This window comes from Xiphophorus hellerii, chromosome 19 (assembly GCF_003331165.1).
Source record: "Xiphophorus hellerii strain 12219 chromosome 19, Xiphophorus_hellerii-4.1, whole genome shotgun sequence".
Taxonomy (NCBI): Eukaryota; Metazoa; Chordata; class Actinopteri; order Cyprinodontiformes; family Poeciliidae; genus Xiphophorus; species Xiphophorus hellerii.
In genome coordinates, this window is record NC_045690.1 from 25,782,977 (window position 1) to 25,807,632 (window position 24,656).

Consider the following 24,656-nt stretch of genomic DNA (forward strand, 5'->3'; position numbering starts at 1 on the left):
CTCTGATCATCCCAGGTTGGATCTCCTCCGCCTGTAATCCTCCACCTTCAGCACCACCAGTCAGGTGGAGGAAGATAAGAGAACCCAGTTGACAAAAAAAGTAAGAAAACTTATTTGCATTTTAAATATGGATGAAATTGAGCTCAAATTTCAAAATTGTTCTTCCTTCTGTCCACCTATGTTCTATTTGTTAACCCTGTTGTCTTTTCTCTGGATTTCATTTCTACATCAACTCATGTCACATGACATGAGTTGACCAACAATTAAAGCAGAAGACCAGCGCCGCCTGGAATCCTCCACCTTCAACACCACCAGTCAGGTGGAGGAAGATAAGAGAACCCAGTTGACAAAAAAAGTAAGAACATTTACTTTTACACAACAAAAAATGTTCAACACGCAGAACGTCGAGGTCAATATTCAAATCTATTTCCTATTTCCTGCTGTACTTTCTCACTGACACTTTTGTTTTGTGTGTGTGTGTTTTTTTACTGAGTCTTTTCATAACAGCAGAGCTTTGTGTTGATGGAAGGAGGATCAGGAATAGAGCAGAGGACCTGCTGATCTACTGGTTCTAGTAGATTTTATAAATGGTGAGGTCATGATTATGACTTGATCAGAAAGTCTGATTCAGTCATCTGTTAGATTCAGATTCTGCAGATCAATAATGTCTCTGATCATCCCAGGTTGGATCTCCTCCGCCTGTAATCCTCCGCCTTCAGCACCACCAGTCAGGTGGAGGAAGATAAGAGAACCCAGTTGACAAAAAAAAGTAAGAAAACTTATTTTCATTTTAAATATGGATGAAATTGAGCTCAAATTTCAAAATTGTTCTTCCTTCTGTCCACCTGTATTCTATTTGTTAACCCTGTTGTCTTTTCTCTGGATTTCATTTCTACATCAACTCATGTCACGTGACATGAGTTGACCAACAATTTAAGCAGAAGACCAGCGCCGCCTGGAATCCTCCACCTTCAACACCACCAGTCAGGTGGAGGAAGATAAAAGAACCCAGTTGACAAAAAAAGTAAGAACATTTATATCTACGCAACATGACTAATCATTTCAAATATAGCTGCAGAGAGCTGAGCTGAAAGTTAGAAGCTGTCTGCTGTTCATGCATATTTTCCTCCTTAACTTTATCTTCTCTCTTTATTTCATTTCTCTGTGAACTCATGTGATGACTGGAGTTGACCAACAATTAAAGCAAAAGACCTGCTCCACCTGCTGATCTACTGGTTGTAACAGCTTGTGGGAAAGGTGAGGACATGATGATGACTTTGATCAGAAAGGCTCTTCCAATAATCCGTGATTTAGACAGAGATTAAGGAATGTGTGTCTGATCATGTGATGATTCGCCAGCATCACTGGACCAATCAGGCGAGAGAAGACAGAGAGGACTGAGGACTAAAACGAAAATACTCTGCCTGCCAAAAAAGGCAGACGATCCAGTGGCCCCAGGTTTACACAGCATCTGCTGGTACTAAATACATTTTTTACAACCTTAACTTTTCAGCCATTCTATAGTTGAGATTATTTTCTTAATTATTCAAGAATTGAAACCTTGGTTTTCCTTCCTGTTAGATCATAGAAGCAAAAAAATAAACAAATTTTAACGTGCAAAAAGTTTATTTACAGTGAGCAACGCTAAAACACTTTTATACATACAGTTCAGTAAACAATTCTCATTAAATTCCCCCCCGTTGTGACAGGTTTGAGGCAGACCGACCGCTGGGGAGATGGACCTCACCTGGCACCATTACTCTGGATGTAACAGGTAGGTGAGCAGAAACTGAAGCTGCTGAGACATCTCAGAAAAGTTTCAGCATTTAATGACGTGCGTTGGAACTCTGCGTTTCTCAAATTTGTTCTTCTGTTTCCTCAGCTCGACTCTCCTGTCCATTAAAACATCAATGACTCTGGAAGCGGACAGCGAGGTTTCTGGTGCCTGGCTGGAGACGAGATTCTGATTATTCAAGAGCCAAAACAAAACGTCAGAATAAATAGTTAGAAGGCAGATTTGTTTTCTATTTGTTATTGTTTTCATTATTAATGGCCCATAACACAAAATTCATCAGTGCTGTAACTCTTGAGTTGAATAAAATGTTCTTCTTTCAATCTGTTATTTCTGGAGTCTTTTTATTTGAACCATAATCATTTTTGGAAACGTTATATATTAAAGGAACGCCCACATTTTTAATAGAACTTCATAACTGATCAAAGCACAAACTGGAGAACAGGTTTAAAAGAAATGTTTTTTTAGTGTTAATTCATTTGTAGTTACATAAATATAAAATTCACATTTTAAAAACAAACACAAGCAGTCACACTGAAGAAGTTTCCTGGTGTTGACCTTCGACCCTTAGCTTCAACTGATTCACTGAAGGGTTGGGTAGAAAAGTTACCCAGAGAACGCTCTTTTTCCTCATGGACTCATAACCAATGAAACAAACTGGAAGAACTGGAAGCTGAACCAGTTGGTGGATCAAGTCGGTCAACTCCAAGTAGCCAACACCGATCGCCTTTGAAGCTTCACAGCTCTGACTCTGACTTATGAAAACCTTTCCTCCAGTTTGAGCCGAGACTGTGGAAGGTTTTTTTTTTTACGGCCTGCTGCTTCTTCAGTTGCTGTGAACCAGAGTGACAAACAGGAGGAGTGAGCAGAGAGAGACGGCGCCAGTCAGGACGGCTTTCACCAGCAGCACCGTCCAGCTGCCCGGCATGAAGACATGAGACGGACATTACGGGCAAAATAATCTTTTACAATAAGAGTTTGGCTGAAATATTTTTGCAACGACTGAGAAATATGAAAAAAAACACCCGAAAAAAACAAAACATAAAATGATTAAGTCTGGTTGTTTGTTGACCGCTACACAGTGGTCAACAAAGAACCAAGACAGAAGCTACAAACCTTTAAGTCACCATGCCGAGTTATGAAAAAGAAAAGCCATAAAGCCATGCAGTACATGAATCTTTTTGATTTTAGTCTTTTTTTTTCCAGTTTTCCTAAATGATAAACCTAACAGTTAACATTTGATGATGATGATGTATTTGTTTCCCAACCATCTGAAACGCTGACATTTTCATACGTCCACTTCACATTTTAAGTGCTGCTTTGCTTTTATCTGTTACATAAAATTCCAGCAAAATGCAAAAAAAAAAAAAAGGTTTGCGATTGTTGCAAGACAAAATGTGAAAATGACTGAATGCTTTTGCATAAGCACTGCAACCAGAACGATTGGTTTGGGTGAATTTAGGGACCACCAAGAAATAATGCAACATTTTCTCCTCTTGCATATTTATTAAAATCCTTTGTTTTTACATAGTGTTGCATACAATCTCTTAAGAGTACAGCGGAAGGAAAGTTTAACGTGGAGAACAAAACCAACACAGTATAACCACTCTGTATTCATGTTAAAACTCACTGCAGCTCTCGGCCATCAGCCCAAGAAACCAACAAGAAAAGCGAGCAAATGCCTTCAGTTCGTAGCATTGTGTGTGCAAAACAGGGAGAGTCAGGTCCCAGGGCCCATTTTCCAGCAGCTTCCTTACGTTGCAGGCCACAGAAAAATCTAGGAATTTCCGGTTGCCTTCTATCTTCCGTCAGGGCTGCCGTGCATTTCCGGTGTGTAAGTTAGAAGAACAATCATGACCCACAGATGCAGCACCGCCTGAAGAAAAAACACAACAAAACGAAAACTGATTAAACACTTTGAATGTTTTGTCAGACGATAAACTATCCCATGTGGTAAAAACCAACAATGTTGTTGTTTTGAGACCATTTTCAACTAATAATATGGACAGGCGATATGTCCAGGGTCAGCAGCCCTCATGACCCAACTATAGGGATAATTCATGATAATTAATGGATGGATAAATGTGCTCTTAATGTAATGTACATTTGTCTCCAAAATATTGATTTGATTAATGTTTTATTACTTTTGTTTGAGATAGATTGGGTGTAAGGATAGATAAATACATCTCCATAATGTTTCCTTATTGTTGCTTATTCTAGATTGTTTGTTACTAATATCATTTTAAATAAAGATTTAATAAAGATTTGAAAATAAAAGAGTGACTTACCACGTGACAGACATACCACGTGACATATCACGTTTTGTAGCCATTTCTTTACTATTTAATTTGTATTTTTAATGTTGAAAGTCTTCTTGGGTGTTTTAAAAGGCGTTGGCAAATAAAATACGTTATTATTAGTATAATTATTATAACACGGTCGGTACAGGAAATAGTGTCACTAGCGCCCCCTTCATTTCCGGAATGAAATAGTCACATTTCCATATAAGGTATGAGACTGACAGTAGTCCGTCCCCGCCCCTTTCTGTTTGCTGCAGCGAGGTTTTTTTTTGTTTGTTTTTTTAAATTGAGAGCGTACGTTTCCGGTTTGAAAGCTGGATTCAATCTTTTTATATATATATATATATTAAACAAACAGTATACAAAGACTCGTTGAGGTATACGAATATTGCAACATAGGTAGAAAAAATAAACAAAAAACAAGGGGCTAAGAATAAAGATAAGCACATAAACAGTAAGGCAAATGAATAACAATAGAGCAAGATTTTAAAACAAAAGAAAAGTAGAGATACTGGCAGTTACTTTGTTTGCAGAAATAGATTTCAAATGTTTCAATGAGGTGTAATACAATTTAAATTGGTTAAGAAAAAAATCAAAACAAGGTGTAGAACCGCTCCATTTACAGCAGTGTATATGATATTTAACAAGCAAGAAGACAATATTTACCATGTCATATATTTGACTATCAAGGCCATCAACATAGTATAATATGTGGGTGATGGTTATCTCTGGGATGTCTTCAATTTTAAGGGACAACCAGTTTTTAATGTCTCTCCATAGTTTAAAAGAAAAAGGACAGGAAAAAAAGAGATGATTAAGGGATTCTTCTGGACATTCACAAAAGACACAACAGGTTGAATCAAATTTAAATCTTTTGTGCAAAAATTCAGCCACTGGGTAAAAATTGTGAGAGATTTTGAAGTGAGTTTCTTTAACCTTTGGTGAAATCGGCCATTTTACATCCTTGGAGAACGCCTTCTTTATAATAGACAGATTGGTTGTTGTCAAGATACTATTGTTGTAATCATTAAATCATTTAGATTTGAAGGCAGTCACAAGCATAACATTATTGCACTTTCTATCAGTCACACTATATTCTCCAATTTTCAATTTGGGTAAAGATGAAATAACATTTGAATATCTTAAGGTGTTTTGGATGAGATGGATCAGAGCTACAGGAATAGCTTTGCATACTTTTAGATATTCATTACAAGTACAGTTCAGATCAAATTTGTTGGTAAAATCTCTATGATCTAACAAAACACCATTACTATCCATTAAGTCAGTTACAAATAAAATACCTTTTTCATACCAGTCAGTTTTAAAAATAGATTTTCTATTTATTAATATTGATCTGTTATTCCACACAACGGATCCATGTGGGGTAAAATTGTGGGTAAATATCATTTTCCAAAAATGTAAAAACTTGCTTGTGAAAATTAGACAGTGCAATATTAATCTTGGTTCATTCAAAATCACATTTAAGCAAGAAATCCAAGCCAGCGAGCTTATTAAACATAGATTTAGGGATATGAAACCACATTGAGTTGGAATGAGACAAATAGTTTTTCAGCCAATTTATTCTAAATGAACCAATCAGAGCCTCAAAATCCAAAGCTCTAATTCCTCCTTTATCATAATCTTTAATAAGATGAGATTGTCTTAAATAGTGAGTTTTGTTCCTCCAGATAAATTGAAATTGAATTGGCTTTCTTAATATTCTTGTCAGAGATAAAAGCAGAATGGCATGGATAAATTAACTTGGACACTCCTTCAGCTTTGGACAGAAGAGTTCGTCCAAAAATAGTCAGATCTCTAGTTAACCAAAGACTCAAGGATCTCTTCATGCCATCCAAGCAACTTCCAATGTTTTCCTCCTCTCTTCTAATAGTATTTTTTGAAATCAGTATTCCCAGATATTTAACTTCAGACTTAACTGTAATGGAAGCAATAGACGTCTCAGAGCTGGAATGGATCGGCAGAAGTTCACATTTATCAATATTGAGAGACAGACCAGATGCGCCGGAAAACATTAAAATAGATTTTAGCGCAATGTCTACCATAGTTTTGTCTCTTAGAAAAATTGTTGTATCATCCGCAAATTGACTTATCTTGAATTCCTTATCAAAAATGTTGATACCGTGCAAATTAGAATTGTTCATAACTGGTAAGGTAAGCATTTGAGTTAATATAAATAATTTAGGTGAAATTGGGCAGCCCTGCCTGATTCCTGTTGACATAGAGAAACTAGGGGTCAAACTCGTTCCCAGGGAAACTGAGCTACTTATATCGGTATAAAATAATCTAATTATATTACAAAATTTTTCCCCAAAGCCAAAATATTTTAATGTTTTTATTATAAAGCAGTGTTCCAGTGAGTCAAAAGCCTTAAAGAAATCCAGAAATAAAATAAAACTGTCACTATCAATAAAGCTACAATAATCAATCATATCAAAAATCAGTCTAGTGTGACGATGGATATTTCTTCCCTTTAAAAACCCTGATTGGCATTCATTAATAATCGTTCCTAATCCACTGTTTAAGCGATTAGCATAAACAAGAGCTAGAATTTTATAATCTGTACATAAAAGAGTGATGGGTCTCCAATTGTTTAGTGATAAAGGATCTTTGTTGGCTTTGGGGATCAGAGTAATCAGACCTCGTTTCATGGTGGGAGAGAGACTATTGTTTGAAATGCATTCCAGCAGGGCCTCAAATAATAGTTTTCGTAAATCTTTCCAAAAGAAAGTATAAAATTCAGTGGTTAACCCATCGAGGCCTGGAGATTTACCCTTTGCCATTTGTTGTATTGCTACGTCCTTGCGGCAGCTAGGTGTACTTGGGTGTACTTGCCCTCACCTGGTAGACATCATGTTTTCCTTCCGGTTCACACCTCGCTGTTTGCTGGCGCTGCACGCCAGCCGCGTACTAATGCGCTCTTGAATGATGCGCTTAACGACGCACTAATCGCTGATCGATCCTTCTTGGGGTAAGAAGCTTCTCACACCCTTAATGTCTGTTAGCCTAGCCTTGGCTAAAAAACAAAAGTTGGTTTCACAATGGGAAAGAAACGATTCATCAAATTGTGCATATTTTTCAAATCAAGCAAAAAGAACTGAATAACTTTTGATTCGTTATTAATTTTGCCGTAGAAAAACCCCAACAAAGCTCCTATTTGCTGTTTGTCCATGGACAAACTCCTCAACAGTCACCTGGCAAAAAACTGGGAAGGAGGCTCTGTGGGAGGAGAGCAAAGCGCTTACTGGCGAGTCAAAGCATCTGAATTTATTAGGTCTCTATATGGCGATTAACATAAATTATTTAAAAAAAAATTATTTTCCATTCATCCATTTCTATCTAAGGGGAACACACTCACACCTAGGGAGAATTTGGAGTGACCAATGAACTCTTACCTTGTTGTCATGTTTTTGGAATGTGGGAGGAAACCGGAGTACCCGGAGGAAACCCACGCATGCACAGGGAGAACATGCAAACTCCTACAGTAGTTCTGGGAAGCGAACCCACAACCTTCCGACTGCAAGGCAACAACCTTACGGACTGAGCCACTGTGCAGCCCGCTATAGAATGGCGCTACTATTAATATATCTCTTAGCATTTTGACGTCACCGGGTGATCGTCATCCGAGCCTTTTCACGTCACTTCCGTTGAAAACAACACCACGTGCGTTGCCCATGAACGCAGTAGCTGTCACTTCCAGCGGGATTCAAAGCAGCATTTATTTGACGTATAAATGCAGACTGGTTGAAGCTAGTTTGAACCAAAAAGTCAAGCTTCGGAGAAGGTAGGGGTTGAGTTTGTAGCGGCTATTTTGTTTGCCAAACGGAACCACCGGTCAAGGAAACCGGTGTCGCTTGAATTAGCTCATGTCCTCAAATCTCCAAACACGTTCAACGTTCACCTTTGAAGGGTTTTGTGAAAATAGCTCATGCTAGCAAACGCTTTGCACCTCGTTATGCTCCTGAAGTAATTTGTGAAATGCAATTAAATAACATTACATTGTAAGAAACTGAGACTTGGAAGCTAACGTTAACTTGAGGCAGCAAACGCTGACTGCTCACGTCACTGAGCTCACTGCTCAGTGACGTGTTGGTGGTGGCTCACACCGTCGCTAACGTATTCCGTCACACACTTTATTTCTCTTTTCTTTTCTCTTCCATTCACTGAAATTGATGAGAAATGATTTGTGTTGTGCACAATCCACAATCTGTTTTGTTGTTTTCTTCTCCTCTGACTCCCTGTGTGAATTTTCTCACGGCGCCTCAGAGTCTCAACCGAGTTTGAGAGAAACGGGAGACTTGAGGACTCAAGGTGAGCTTATACCTGCTGCCCCCCAACACACACACACACACACACACACACACAGCTTCCCATGTAGCGTCAGGCCCGCGCTGCTTTGCCCTGAGTGTGTAGGAGTTGCAGCAGTGTGTTGTTGCAGCTTTGTTGCTGCGGTTGCATGGCTGTGTGACGTGCCGCTCTGCTAACGCTGCATGCTAGCTGAAGATTCAAAGTCTGCTTTAATTCTGCTGAAATGTCTCCGGTTTCTGTTGAGATTCTCCAAAAATATTCCTTTACACGATCTATGAAAAACCCAGAAAGCGGTGGAGCTTTTTAGTAAAAACTATTTTAAAATGTCAAATTTTGGTAATTTAAAAGAAAAATGGATATGAAAAGTAGAAATGTTGTTTTTTTTTTTTTTTGCTTGTTTCTTCTCTGGTTTGTAAAGCCAGAGAAGAAGAAACGACCAGAATTTCTTTGTGTTATTTACTAAATAAATAGATTTAAATGTTAAGTCAATAATTACTGGGGTTTCAAATCAAAATGACACAAAAGACAAACAAAATAGATTTATTTCAAATTAAACTAATATACTGTGGAATAAAATAATTATTTACAGTGTGTTTACTTTTATTAGAAGTTTATTTAATATTAATCTTACAATGTTAAATTAGTTTATTATGTCTCACCCAGTCTTACAGAGTCATTGTTTCTCTTTTTAGCCTTCACAGTTTGCCTCAGTGTGTCAGAAGCTTAGCAACAGGCGATAAGTAAATAGTTGTCATACCCTGCGAAGGGACAAGACCAGACCGACGGCGGAGCGATTATTATTAGACACAGAATATTCTGTCTGAAACCCATTTTTAACTGAAAGTTGCATTTTTCTCTGTGTGTGTATTAATCTGATTAGCTCCTTGGGAATGTTGGTGGCGACACTCTGTCTGTGGGAGAAGGACAGTACACAGTATATGTAGAGAGGTGATTCCTTTGTCTAGTTAGATCTCTTCTGAGTTCTCCATCTGTGCAGATGTAAAATAAAGCTGTGTTTTGTTCTTTCTCTTTAACAAGGTTTGGACTTTGTTAATTTTTCTCGCTCCACAATTTGGCGTCACGAACAGGATTCTTCCCGGTTCGTCCTTCCGGTGGACAGCCAGGAGAGGGCTGATCACCAAGACCCTCATCTCCATAGCAGGCCTGTCAGAGAGGGAGGGCTTTTCTGGAACTCCACCGGGTGGATCGATCGAGACAGAATCCGACAACCTGGTCTGAGGGAGAACAAACCAGCAGTGTTTAAGGTAAAACGGCTGTTTCAAATATATGTAAGAAATTTAGAGGGTTTTAGGCTTAAAACACCTCAGAGTTAGATTTTCCTGGGCGTAGGAAATCTAAAGTCTAAAGTAAAAGGTTTTTTGAAGGATTCTCCTGGGCGTAGGAAATCCAAAACAGTATTCAGAGTCTAGGCTTAGCTCTGAAGGAATTTTAGTAGGTTATTTTAGGCTTAAAATAACTGAGGATTTTTGTAGATTGTTCTAGGCTTAGACAATCTATATAAAGGTTTTACTGATTTAGAAAAATCAGAGGGTAATTAAAAAGGTTTTGCTGATTTAGAAAAATCAGAGGGTAATTAAAAAGGTTTTGCTGATTTAGAAAAATCAGAGGAAAAATAAATTAAATAAAATAAAAGAAAAATAAAAAAAGGGAAAATGGGAGGAACTTTTAATAAAGGTCAAAATACTGAAGAATACGTTCCATGTGGCCCAGAAATAGATCATATGGTTAGAATTCATGGCAGAGTTTGTTGTCAACATGTTCCACAGTGGCACACAGAGTTTGGTTTTCCTAAGAATGGCAGCTTAGAGGTAGACCACATCAGAGACTTAGAGCAGAAACTCTTAGCACAACGCGCCAAACTGATGCAACACACAAAGATTTCAAAGACACACCTGCAAGCACTACAATCACACGAAGAAGCATTCAATCTCTGGAAAAGAGAAGCCTTTTGCAGGGATCAAAAACACCAGAGTAAACTACAGATGGTTCAGAAATTTGCACACAAGGGGAATGAAAACTATAAGACTAAAAAAGACCAGGAAAGATCTAATAAAACAAAATGTGTTTCTTCTCACGCATGTACATCACTGGCTGTACCTGGCTTGAGTCCAACGGCACCAACTGACCCTTCAGCAAACCCATCTGTGGCTCCACTCTACCCAGTGCTCCAAGTCCTTGGAACTCCACCACCGTACCGTCCAAAGACTGATGGTCCAGGACCGAAGAATCCATTCTGGGACCCCTCGGACGACTCCCTGCCTCTGGCTATCCTCCACCAATCAAAGACTGAGCAGAAACCCCGTCCTGTTGACCTTGAGCAACAACAGGACCAGGACAGAGTTCCCTCACGAGGCATGAAAGGCCCGCCTCCACGACCCCCTACAACTGAACATGGTCGTCACCTTCGCTCTAAAGACCAACCCCTGACCCCACCATCACCTGGCATCTCTGGAAGCCGGTACAGAGGACAGAAGGTTGAAACCTATCCCATGGTTGAAGTCCCTGGCCTCAAAGGCCCTGACCTTCTCTACAGAGCTTGGGGACCAGATGACCTCATTGCTGTAGCCAAACAGCACCTTCCCCCTATTGAGAAAGGAGGCAGAGCCATCGCTGAAGCCCTAGAGTATCTCAGCAAAACCATGAGACCAACGACCTATGAACTTAAGACTGTTTTGCTCCATGTTTATGGTCCAACTGTGGTCTCCAAACTTGGTCCAGTCTTCTCACAAGATCTCCGTCTAAGAGGAATGGATAACCCTGACGGAACCGACAATCCACTCAATGCTGACTACAACAAGGCTCTACGAAAAATAGGCGAAGCCTTCATAGAGCAGTTTCCAGTCCGCCCCAGCTACAATGTCATCTCAGCCTGCATCCAAGGTCCAATTGAAGGTTCAAATGACTTTTACAGACGCCTGTTTGACATGTTCTCAGCTCACTCTGGTCTAGAAGTCCCCAAAAATGACTGGATGGGAAATGATCCGGCTGGTCCCTTTGAACTGCTTCTCTGTCAAAAGTTCCTGGAAGGACTAAGGCTTGACATCAGAGATGGAATCAAAATGTCCTACATTGGATGGGACATCACACCAAGAATTAAAGAACTTCTGCTTCATGCCCAACACAATGAGAAACTCTGCAACGATCGCCAGAAGAAGAACAAAGACCGCAAAGAAAAGCGCATGGAAGATGCTCAGCTCACCCTGATTCAACACATCACTGCTCAGAACTCCAACCACCACCCACCTGCAGTTGATCAATATGGAGGTCCCTCACAAGATCCATGTTTCAACTGTGGCCAGATTGGACATTGGGCTCGAGAATGCCCTCAGAAGAAGCGAGACAGAAGCAGAGGCAGAGGTTTCCACCACCATCAAGGACGTCCAAACCCACGTGGCAGCTTTGGCCCACGCGGCCGAGGGTTCCTAACTCAGGGTGGTTTCAACAATCAAAGAGGACATTATTCCACCTGACTAGAGCCAGCAGCTAGCCCGGTGCCGTTGGATCAACCCATGGTTCAGCAAACTGCAAGTACCAGCACACACACATATATGATATATCATCAAAATGCATATCAGAAGTTGCCAATGTTGACAGTGCAAGTTAAAGGTGTTGACATACATTTTTTAGTAGATTCTGGGGCCACCCAGTCCCTAATAAAACATGAATGTCTCCCTAGAGCTCCATTATCTGGAAAAACAGTTCATTCCACGGGAGCTTCTGGTCAAGTAACACCTGAACCAGTCACAAAACCATTGAATCTCATTGATCCTTTCACGGGACAGGAACTGACACATCAATTTTTGTTGTCACCTGTCTGCCCAATTAATCTATTGGCTCGAGATTTAATGTTAAAAATGTCTCTGTGTCTAAAATGTACACCAGAGGGCATCCAAGTGGTTAAACAAACGGAAACAACCACATTCTCTAAATGACCAAACCTTCTCTACATTTTTGAATGGTCTATTGCTGATCAACAAACTGAAACCATCCTGAGGTTAGCACGTAACCGTGTGCCTCCAACAGCTGATGTGATGCCTCAACAACGCTTGCATTGCACAACACTGGCAACCACAGACCCAGCTGATGAGCTCGGCGATGAGTTCATCTGCTCTCCACCCACATCATTGCATGTGACACACATGTGTTGGCAGCACAACACAACGTTCTTACTGGTTTGTCTAAGCCCTGCCCAACAACATTTTTTCCAAGTCCCTGAGTCATTTCCACATATCTCTCTGGCTAAAGATCCAGCTGATAAGTGGAAGTCACTAGGACCTCTGGCTAAATCTACCCATGAAGCAACTGATTGGATGTTCCATTCTCCTGGAATAAAATACTCCCCCTCTCTACAAATGTACAGAGAGCAGTTAATTGCTGATTTGTCTGTCCGCCCCTCAAAGGAAGTGATTGACAGCTCATGACTGACACTTGCTCAGCTCTGCAGCCCTCATCCAGCACTTGACACATTACCTGATCATCTTTGGGCTGTTCACTGTTTAGTGGGCGTTCCTACACATTAACTAGATTGTGTCAAGGTTATTGTGAATCACCAACCATTTTCCATCAAGCTCTGAATTAGCAGCTCTAACATTACATCCGAAATGTGCTCTGTTGCAGTATGTTGACGATCTCCTATTGGCAGCACCTGATGCTGAACTCTGTAAAAATGAGAGTTTGAAATTACTCAATTTTCTTGCTGATAATGGACACAAAGTTAGCAAAACCAAATTGCAGTTTGTGCAACCTTGTGTGACATTCCTGGGACACGTGATTTCAGAACAAGGCAGAACTATTTCTGAAAAACGCATTTCAGCAATAGTTCAGCTCCAAACACGTTCAACGTTCACCTTTGAAGGGTTTTGTGAAAACAGCTCGTGCTAGCAAACGCTTTGCACCTCGTTATGCTCCTGAAGTAATTTGTGAAATGCAATTAAATAACATTACATTGTAAGAAACTGAGACTTGGAAGCTAACGTTAACTTGAGGCAGCAAACGCTGACTGCTCACGTCACTGAGCTCACTGCTCAGTGACGTGTTGGTGGTGGCTCACACCGTCGCTAACGTATTCCGTCACACACTTTATTTCTCTTTTCTTTTCTCTTCCATTCACTGAAATTGATGAGAAATGATTTGTGTTGTGCACAATCCACAATCTGTTTTGTTGTTTTCTTCTCCTCTGACTCCACGTGTGAATTTTCTCACGGCGCCTCAGAGTCTCAACCGAGTTTGAGAGAAACGGGAGACTTGAGGGCTCAAGGTGAGCTTATACCTGCTGCCCCCCAACACACACACACACACACACACACACACACACCGCTTCCCATGTAGCGTCAGGCCCGCGCTGCTTTGCCCTGAGTGTGTAGGAGTTGCAGCAGTGTGTTGTTGCAGCTTTGTTGCTGCGGTTGCATGGCTGTGTGACGTGCCGCTCTGCTAACGCTGCATGCTAGCTGAAGATTCAAAGTCTGCTTTAATTCTGCTGAAATGTCTCCGGTTTCTGTTGAGATTCTCCAAAAATATTCCTTTACACGATCTATGAAAAACCCAGAAAGCGGTGGAGCTTTTTAGTAAAAACTATTTTAAAATGTCAAATTTTGGTAATTTAAAAGAAAAATGGATATGAAAAGTAGAAATGTTTTTTTTTTTTTTTGCTTGTTTCTTCTCTGGTTTGTAAAGCCAGAGAAGAAGAAACGACCAGAATTTATTTGTGTTATTTACTAAATAAATAGATTTAAATGTTAAGTAAATAAATACTGGGGTTTCAAATCAAAATGACACAAAAGACAAACAAAATAGATTTATTTCAAATAAAACTAATATACATTAGAATGCTGACGTTACAAAAAAATTTTATACTGTTATGTAAAATACATGTTTTGAAGGAATCCCTTTGATCTTATAAATTAGTAAGAAGACGTGGAGCTTCTGCTACGTGAGGAAACATAGAAAGAGCTAATCAGAAATAAAAATAGATTTAAAAAAGTTTGACTGCTTTAAAGTCAGTCAATATTTTTTTATTGATTATTGAGGAATGTTATAAATAGTTTAGTTACTTTGAAATTCTTACATTATCTTTTGAGATGCTGTTGTCATTTCCTATCAGAAATAAGTTTTTAATCTCCAATTGTCAGGTATGAAGATGTTTATGTTAGTGATGGGTAAATGAGGCGTCATGTATCGTTTTGACCCAAAGCAAAACTGTATTGATACCGCGTCAATACTGTGTCACTGAATACTGACACCTGCTGGACATTAAAAATCCCTACAGGCAACGCAGTTCACAGACTGATTTGATGACCTAGTCCAGGGGTGGGCAACTCCAGGCCTCGAGGGCCGGTCTCCTGCAACTTTTAGATGCATCTCTACTTCAACACACCTGAGTCAAATAATGAGGTCATTAGCAGGACTCTGGAGAACTTGACTGCACTTAGGAGGTGATTCAGCTGTTGGATTCAAGCGTGTTGGACCAGGGAGACATCTAAGAGTTGCAGGACACCGGCCCTTGAGGACCAGGATTGCCCACCCCTGACCTAGTCTATACAATAAGATTTAAGTCATTTAATTTCATCGTATATTGTATAATGTCATATCTTCAGTTAAAATCAAAATATATTTGATATTCTTCGATACAGTCAATAAGTAATGTGAACATGAACCAAGTGATGAAAATGAAAGCGATCGTGTTTGGAATGAGGATGCTTGTGGACTGGGGGTTTTTTTGCTGGTGTTTTTTCCCACAAATTTTCATTTAAAAAAAAAAAAAAGGTTTTTCTAAAATTTTGAAATTTAATCTATTCCGTTTTTTTGACACAACTTCTCCTGCTGTAGAAAAAATGAAGTAAACAATACATTTTTATGAAATAATTGATAAAAAGCAGCTGAGTAATTTGTAGACTGGCTGTATACCTGAGTTTATCCAGGTGTATCTGTGACTTCATTCTGATGCCCTATGCCTCAGCATTGAGGAGGTGAATTTATTTAAATAAAACAGATTTTAGTGACACTGTATATTGTTCACATAACTTACATTTTGTCTTTTATATTTTGTACGCAGATCTTTATGGATGTGTTTTGCTGGAAATGTCTTTTTTGTATTTATTTATAGCGGGATTGTCTTTATTTCCCTTTTTTCTGCCTAAAGATTTTTATTTATGGAGGGTAATTTAAGAATAAAATTATGAAATGTATAATTTCAAAGGAGAAACATGCAAAACTTAACCTGCAGAACATAATATGAAAGTAAACTAAGAGTCGGTTTCAGCTGAATTTGGATCCAGATAGATCGAGTAGAAACTGAAAAGAACCGGATGAAACAACTACGAAGTGAGAACCAATACCTTATTTTCTGACGTAAGATTAAAATGGCCCCATACTACCAAACCTTTCGTTTGCCTTGAGGCTCCATAGTTGACGCTGTACCGTAAAAGGTCAAGAATTATTTTGGCAAATGCATCCCGTTGACAGATTGGCTTCCATATATAAACAGTTTGGCGCACCAGTGTCATTTGGAAACAGTTCCTGTATCGGTCACGTGACTTGCTGAAAACGATAAGCGCACCGACGCTGATTTTGGTCTATGAGCTTGACACATGCGCCGACGCATCGGTGTTACCGGACCCATCACTAGTTTATGTTTCAAACATCTTATCGACAGTTAAAGAACTTTTTTAAAATTTATTTATGTACAGTGAATCAAATCTTAATGTTGCAGTGATATTCTGGGTTTTTCAGAAATGGCTTCAGTCTGTTTTACTTTCTTTTACTTCCCCTTTCTCAGTTTGGAAGTCACAGACAAAATGTAGTAAAAGTAACGAGAGAGTAAATATGGTAATAGATTATTTACAACTGTTTTTTATTATTATTAAAACAAGATTTAACTTTACCGCTAAACTGGAATAAAAGAAAAGTTGGTTTCACAAGCAAAAATAAAAAAAGCTGTAATGACTGTTGACTACATTTTGTCTAGTTAAAGGCTCCACAGCTTTGTGCTGCAACCTAAATGTGACATAAAGATAAACTGAGCTCAGAGCGGCTGAGGTCACTGTAAGAAAAACTTCAGCTTGATTAGACTTTATAGTTTCATTCACTGCCGCCCCTAAAAGAAACAAAAAGTCACTTCTGTGAAAGATTTGTTGCAAACAATCCCAGCAGGATTTTAATTTATTCTAAGCCAATCTCTCCTCCGTGTCTTTCTCCCCACAGTCGCCATGTACCTGGGGATCAGAAAGGGGAAATTAAAGACGGTAAGCCCCGCTCCCTCAGATTCACTTGGAATATGAGAACCACCAGCTCCATGGAGCCCCGCGACATCATGAGGGAGATCCGCAAGGTGCTCGACGCCAACAACTGCGACTACGAACAGCAAGAGAGTTTCCTGCTCCTCTGCGTCCATGGCGACGGGCGGGCCGAGAACCTGGTCCAGTGGGAGATGGAGGTCTGCAAGCTCCCCCGTCTCTCCCTGAACGGCGTCCGCTTCAAAAGGATATCCGGGTCGTCCATCGCTTTCAAGAACATTGCTTCCAAAATAGCCAACGACTTAAAACTATGAACAAAAGGACTTAAAAGATAAGTTAAAAAAAAATCTAAATCAAATCTATATTCAGAGGTATTTAAGCTGTACAATCATCCAAGTAGCAGTTTCCAAATGTCTCCTTTTTGTCCCCTGGGGCAACCGGGTTCCCGCGGGCACCGTGTTGGTGACCCCTGTTTTGGATCAATAAAGTATTTTTGAATTTGAATTTTTCTTCCAAACCATGCTTTACGACAGAGAGAAGTTTTCCCCATTTGAAGGTCGGAAACTGAAAGCAGAAATATAATGTCACACCAGCAGTGAAAGTTTCAAAAATGTCATTGTGAACTTAGACTGGTTGGCCAGTAGGTGGCAGCATAAGGAGTGATAAACATGACAACGATACTTGTGTGGCAATATGCCCTGTGGGCTCTGAACGCACCACACAAGTGCCTGAATTTAATTGGTTGTGGCGCTGTCTGTATATAAAGGGCCCTCCCTCACCTGGTAGACATCATGTTTTCCTTCCGGTTCACACCTCGCTGTTTGCTGGCGCTGCACGCCAGCCGCGTACTAATGCGCTCTTGAATGATGCGGTTAACGACGCACTAATCGCTGATCGATCCTTCTTGTGGTAAGAAGCTTCTCACACCCTTAATGTCTGTTAGCCTAGCCTTAGCTAAAAAAAAAGTTGGTTTCACAGTGGAAAAAAAACGATTCATCAAATTGTGCATATTTTTCAAATCAAGCAAAAAGAACTGAATAACTTTTGATTCGTTGTTATTAATTTTGCCGTAGAAAACCCCCAACAAAGCTCCTGTTTGCTGTTTGTCCATGGACAAACTCTTCAACAGTCACCTGGCAAAAAACTGGGAAGGAGGCTCTGTGGGAGGAGAGCAAAGCGCTTACTGGCGAGTCAAAGCATCTGAATTTATTAGGTCTCTATATGGCGATTAACATAAATCATTTAAAAAAAAATTATTTTCCATTCATCCATTTCTATCTAAGGGGAACACACTCACACCTAGGGAGAATTTGGAGTGACCAATGAACTCTTACCTTGTTGTCATGTTTTTGGAATGTGGGAGGAAACCGGAGTACCCGGAGGAAACCCACGCATGCACAGGGAGAACATGCAAACTCCATGCAGAAAGGCTGGGAAGCGAACCCACAACCTTCCGACTGCAAGGCAACAACCTTACGGACTGAGCCACTGTGCAGCCCGCTATAGAATGGCGCTACTATTAATATATCTCTTAGCATTTTGACGTCACCTGCGTTCTCGGCTGACTACGTTAGCAACCGGGTTCCCATGGGAACCGTGTTGGTGACCCCTGTTTTGGATCAATAAAGTATTTTTGAATTGAATTTTGAATTTTTCTTCCAAACCATGCTTTACGACAGAGAGAAGTTTTTCCCATTTGAAGGTCCGAAACTGACATAGTTAATAATGAAAGCAGAAATATAATGTCACATCAGTCATGTAAGTTTTAAAAATGTCATTGTGAACTTAGACCGGTTGGCCAGTAGGTGGCAGCATAAGGAGTGATAAACATGACAACGCGATACTTGCTTTACCTGCATTATTTGTAGTCCGATTTTTCTGACGCACCAGTGCGTGCGTTCGTCAATGAAAGTCATGGAAACGACGTTAGCGTCCTCAACCCTATAAATGACGCTGACCTTCTGAGTTCTTTCCCCTTTGCGACGGGACTTTTGAGAGAGACGCCTGAAGGAGCCTTTACAGCCTCGGAAGGTTTGAGCTTGTTGAAAAGTCTACTGTGCAAAACTTGTTAAAGAAGCGCTTGCTGAAATACGCACTTGCTGAAGAAGCCCGTGGATAAGAAACCTGCGAAAGACGGTTCCTGGCCAGGAGAAGCACCAACAGGGTGACCAGCTGGAAGGTTAAAATCGTTCTTTTATTTTTTAATAAACGAAAGCAAGTTATTACTAAGACATTAGTGACTTGTTTAGTTTATTTTGTGTGTGTGTGTTTTAAAGAAATACTGACTGCTGTAGAAAAAAAAGACTAGTAGCATTCTTTGCTAGCATAGATCGTTCTTAACTAATGAGGCTTTTTCTTAACTGAATTTCGCTGGAAATGTCAGGAATGTTAAACTGTGGTGTAGTGATTTATGAAATATATGTATTTTACTTAATTATAGTCAAATCAGTTAAATTAACGTCAAATTTCTGGAAAATTAGCATGGGTTTTGACCGTTATTTTTTGAAAAATGCCATGATAAACACTCAGTTTCCATGGATACGCTAAATGAAATACGTTAAATATTTAACATTAGGTTTTGACCGTTATTTTTTGAAAAATGCCCTGACAAACATACTTGGTTTCCATGGTAATCACATCAGACTAGCGGTTTATTAGGACACTCGAAGACGCTTTACATAAAATTTCCATTCATGCACACGTTCACACACTGATGATATTAAGCTAATGGATTGTAGCCACAGATGTTATATCGTGCCAGCAATAAACTCCAGCTAAAGGTGGGAGAAGTGTCTTGCTCAAGGACACAACGACAGAGGCGGACCATTGCAGAGCAAACTCCTACCACTGTTGCCCCAGTAATAAGCATTATAAGTGTGTGTTTGTGTTTGTTAATGATAGAACATTAGTAGGCAATGAATTGTGTATAGACATACAGTAGTTATCATCAATTAAAGCTGATTTTAACAAAGAAAATAAGGTTTTCTTTGTAAAAAAAAAAAAAAATCAGCTTTGATGACTTTGGTGTTCAGTTTTTGGAAATTACAACTCTCTGTCTAGGAAAATATAATTGCATTTTTGGGGTGCAACGTATTTGTGAGTTAATTGAATTTGTTTTGTGATTTATATGCTAGTTATTTGAAATTCTGGAAAATGTCACTAATGCTGACTGGACTTGTTTTGGTTTGAAAAAATGTTTGTAGTCTCCATGGATACATTGAATAAATAACACACAACTTTATTCTTAGAAAAATCTTTAAAGAACAATCAATGTGTACCTGTTGATTTCACAAAGTAACTCAATTATTTAGTTTATTGTAATTACTCAAGACCAGAAAAACAGTGTTTTGCTCCATCTTTGAGGCATCATGCACACATAAGGGATGCAGATTATTATTTTAATGATTTTGTCTGGCTTATCTCCAGACAAAATATAATGGCCATTTTAACACTGGATATGGATTTCTTAACCAAATAAACAGTTTTATTTTTGTAGGAGGGAGCCCCTGGAAACGGAGGAAAGGCCACTTATGTCGGCCTGTTTATTTAGATCCCCAGTCTTTAAACTTAATTAATTTTACAGGTTTACATTTCTGTTGTTGGCTATATGTGGGAGTATGAAGGTAGTACTGATGGGGTGTCAGACTTGCTGTCTTTGTGATTGTGGAGCTCAAAGGAATTTAGTTTGATTAACTACGATTAACATTTTGGTCATTTACAAATGCTTTTGGAAACATATATTTCTAAACTTTGATACTTTTAAAGTATTAAAGTTGTGTAAGCAGTGATTTAAGTGTAATAATTATGAATGGATCACATATCTTATCCCTGGCTATTGTTAAGAATGATCAAATGTACCTGAGCATCAAAGATTTGTGAGGATGGGTTGTTATATAAAGGTAAACTGAGTAACTTGTTGCAGTCTTATTTCATTCACACTTATGGCACAGTCTAAGATTACAGGTGTTTCAGTAGCTATTAAGACATTCTAAACACAGTGTATAGCTCTTTAATTTATGTTTCCAAATGTTTAATAGTTTATGGTTAGGGATGAATTGCCAATAAGTCTAAATTTGATTTGTTGTCTTTAATGATTGATTGGTACCAAGATGAAGCTGCAAGTTTGTTTGTCTGAGTGGCGATGCTCCATACATGTTTGATCATTGAGTTTTAGAGTGTGTTCTGGTTTTTATGTAAAATTGTATTTTTTGCTGTTTTTTTGTGACTAAAGATAAGCTATATTTGTTTTATCTCTTAATTCCCGTCTTTATTGTATAATCAAATACAATGGCATAGCAATAATATTGTTAATTAAATATATTCAAGAAAAACAAACACATTCACAAACCTGGGTTATTGTATTGTTGGTATTTTAGTTCCCTCAAAACATTGCTTTGGACTTTTGTGAAGGTCTAGATCCTGAATTATAGCTTTTTTTGCTTTGTTTCTTCCTTTACAGCTCAGACCATGGCGCTTCCAGCAGATGGATCCCCAAAGTTGGAGGGACTTCCAGACAATGGTAAGGAACACGGTAAGGTGTGGTCAAATGAAACCGACATGGTTTCTGAAGACCACGGAGAGGGGTTGAGGTGTAGTTCACCTCCGCAGTCTGTGGACTGTGCTACCAGCTCCAGTGGTAGCTCTACTACCAGCTCCAGTGAAGATGAGGTAGGTAATGCCTGTACTATCAGCTCCAGTGGTAGCTCTACTACTAGCTCCAGTGGTAGCTCTACTACCAGCTCCAGCGGTAGCTCTACTACCAGCTCCAGTGAAGACGAGGCTAATAATGAAGACCAGGATGACTTTTATTCCAGACTTCGGATTGTCCAGGTCCTTGCACCAAACATTAAATTCCTGTGGGGCATAGGAGTGCTTGAACAGTCATTGAAACATCTCAATTCGAAGCTTGATCAGCTGAGCTCCGCTGTGGACCGTGGCAGTGCTGCGTCACTGCGCTCTGAGATTCTTGAGATTCTTCCCCCAAATTTCAAATACATAAAAGACATTGGGGTAGCTGAGAAGCCTGAAGAAGACACGGCTCCTTGTACTTCACTTGAATTCACGTCTGGACTTGACAAACAGGAAGAGCCCATTTTGCGTCCAGAGAACTCCAGACCTATTGGTACCTCGCAACACCATCAGGTAGGTTTGGAAGAGGACGGGGCTTCTTTGACTTCTGGCCGCGCCAGGAGCATTACACAGAAGGTGGATGCTGCGAAGGAGGACAACCCACCATTAAAGCTTAGTTTTGGTACAGTGCTTCCTTCCAGCTTTGACAAACCGGAAGAGCCCATTTTGCGTCCAGAGAACTCCAGACCTATTGGTACCTCGCAACACCATCAGGTAGGTTTGGAAGAGGACGGGGCTTCTTTGACTTCTGGCCGCGCCAGGAGCATTACACAGAAGGTGGATGCTGCGAAGGAGGACAACCCACCATTAAAGCTTGGTTCTGGTACAGTGCTTCCTTCCAGCTTTGACAAACCGGAAGAGCCCATTTTGCGTCCAGAGGACTCCATTCCTATCAGTGCCTCGCCGCAACCTCTGGCAGGTTGGAGAAATTTAGTGACTTTTTGCCGTGCCATTAGAATTCCAAAGAAGGTGGTTGATGCGAAGGAGGATGACACACCATCCAAGCCTAGCGATCGGGTAGGTTCAAAAGAGGACGTGACTCATGCGACATCTGTGACTGGCATAAACGGAAAGAGGACAAAGGACAGTGATGCTGAAGAGCAGCCCCCAGGAAAGAGGACCAGGGACACTGTTGCTAAAGAGGAGCCCCCAGCCAAGAGGAGTAAGGACACTCTTGCTGAAAAGGAGCTCCCTGCCAAGAAGACCAGGGACAGTGTTACTGAAGTGAAACTCCCAGCCAAGAGGACCAGGAATAGTGATGATGCTAGACAGGAGCCCTCTGCCAAGAGGGTCAGGGAGAATCAAACTGAGGATGTGCTCCCCTCCAAGAGGACCAGGGACAGTGTTGCTGAAGAGGAGCCCCCAGCCAAGAGGACTAGAGACACTGTTGCTGAAGAGGAGCTCCCAGCCAAGACGGCACAGTAGTATAATGAAGATCCCATTTGGGACGAGGTCCTTCAAAGTATCGGCAGAAGGATGGCATGGAGATATGGTAAAGAATGGGAGGACGAGCCCATTCCGTCAACCCCTCTGTTCATTCCATACCGAAAGACAGACCATGAAGATCCTATTCTGTTATCCCCTGTTCTCAGTCCCTCACCAAGGACAGCGTGTGGGGATCCTGGTCTGTCATCCCCCGTCCTCAGTCCCTCGTATAGAATGGCGCGTAAACTTCCTGTTTTGTTATCCCCTATCCTCAGTCCCTCACCAAGGACATCGTGTGAGTATCCTGGTCTGTCATCCCCTGTCCTCAGTCCCTCACCAAGGATGTCGTGTGGGGATCTTGGTCTGCCATCCCCCGTCCTCAGTCCCTCGTATAGAATGCCACGTAAACGTCCTGTTTTGTCATCCCCTGTCCTCAGTCCCTCACGAGGGACGATGCAAGAGGATCTTTTTCTCTCATCCCCTGACATCAGTCCCTCACCATCGGCGCACTGTGAAGATCCCGTTTTGTCACCCCGCGTTTTCAGTCCTTCACCATCAACACACTGTGAAAATCCAACTTTGTCATCCCCTGACTTCCGTTTCCGGATGGAGACTGAAAAGGACATAGAAGAGGAACCGACACCTTCAACATCTAGTGGAACTACAGCAAGAGCGAGTTCCAGACACGTGTGGTTTAGACCTCGCTACGTTTCAAGTGACTCTGATTAGATTGGGATCCGTAAAAACTGAGGACCTATTTGGGAAGTCACATGAGGACATATCATCATTTCTCTGTTTTTTTTTTTTTTTTTTATTAAAGCCAATGGATTTCTAGCAAGCCTGTGGAAGTCTTAGGTAGCGCGTTGCACCGGGGCTTTTCTTTATCCCGCTGCTAGATGTAGCATTTTAGATGTTGAGGATTCTGGCAGGACTCAGGAAGCCTTAGGTAGCGCCTTGCACCGGAGTTTTCTTCGTCTTTGTGTCTTCCTCTCATCTTCCCCATGTTTCAGGGTGAAATAGCGGTTCTTCCCCACGCGGTGCTCTCTGATATAGTAAATTATTCTATTCTGTTCCTCCACTAATCCACTCTCCAAGGTTTTAATCTTTCAGGTTTTAGCTGCTCATCGCTGGATCCTTTCGTCGTCGTCCATGTGGTTCCTGTCCTTCTGGACCCCTTGTTTTTCACACGGCTTGTAAGTTTTTCCACATTCACATGATACTGCTTGCCTCCTGCTGGTGGTGGGGACCATCAGCTTTACTAAATAAAAATAGAAATAGAAGTTATTAGTAATTTACAAAGTGCTCAACCACATAGAGTTAAAATTTACATTAAGTAAGGAATGCTTGCCTGACAATACGTTGTATCAGAAACCAAATTAAAGCATCAGGACAATAAGAAATTAGAAGACAAAGGAGAACATAGACATAATTTATGATTGAAGGATTTAATTAAGAGCTTTTATTCAGAGAGACACTAGAGAACAGGATCAGAGGAAAGGAAATGGAGAGCATGTGGAGTAAAGTTTTATGTAGATAAACTATTAATCTCATGAAACAAATAGTTTATATGGCCAATAGCATGTTCATGTGTTACAACACAGAAAAATCACAAAAGAAGAATAGACATTAAAAAAATACCCGACCCAAGTTCAGACTTCTCAGATTTCTGATTCTCTGATCATCCCAGGTTGGATCTCCTCCGCCTGTAATCCTCCACCTTCAGCACCACCAGTCAGGTGGAGGAAGATAAGAGAACCCAGTTGACAAAAAAAGTAAGAAAACTTATTTTCATTTTAAATATGGATGAAATTGAGCTCAAATTTCAAAATTGTTCTTCCTTCTGTCCACCTATGTTCTATTTGTTAACCCTGTTGTCTTTTCTCTGGATTTCATTTCTACGTCAACTCATGTCACATGACATGAGTTGACCAA

The 24,656-nt window shown here is 40.3% G+C and overlaps 2 protein-coding genes and 1 long non-coding RNA gene across 4 annotated transcripts in view; 2 read left to right on the forward strand and 1 right to left on the reverse strand.

Moving 5' to 3' along the window:
- Positions 1–24,656, reverse strand: part of LOC116708618 (MAP/microtubule affinity-regulating kinase 3-like) — a gene marked incomplete at its 5' end in the record, with an annotated part of 485,947 nt that overhangs the window by 208,543 nt on the left and 252,748 nt on the right. The gene's annotated exons all lie outside the window — the stretch shown is intronic.
- LOC116708619 (uncharacterized) lies at positions 460–2,115 on the forward strand. The gene is made up of 6 exons (XR_004336720.1): positions 460–590; positions 684–1,024; positions 1,188–1,257; positions 1,360–1,477; positions 1,710–1,774; positions 1,883–2,115. It is a non-coding gene; the product is annotated as an uncharacterized LOC116708619 (long non-coding RNA).
- On the forward strand, positions 10,923–17,046 carry LOC116708609 (MAP/microtubule affinity-regulating kinase 3-like). 2 transcript variants are annotated; one of them, XR_004336719.1, is made up of 2 exons: positions 10,923–13,696; positions 16,639–16,738. XR_004336719.1 is itself a non-coding variant. In XM_032546528.1 (2 exons), exon 2 carries the CDS (start codon positions 16,712–16,714, stop codon positions 16,982–16,984), a length of 273 nt encoding a protein of 90 aa, XP_032402419.1. In that variant the 5' UTR covers positions 13,322–13,696; positions 16,639–16,711; the 3' UTR covers positions 16,985–17,046. The 2 variants fall into 2 exon arrangements, 1 of the variants encoding a protein (XP_032402419.1); XM_032546528.1 differs by having other exon boundaries at positions 13,322–13,696; positions 16,639–17,046.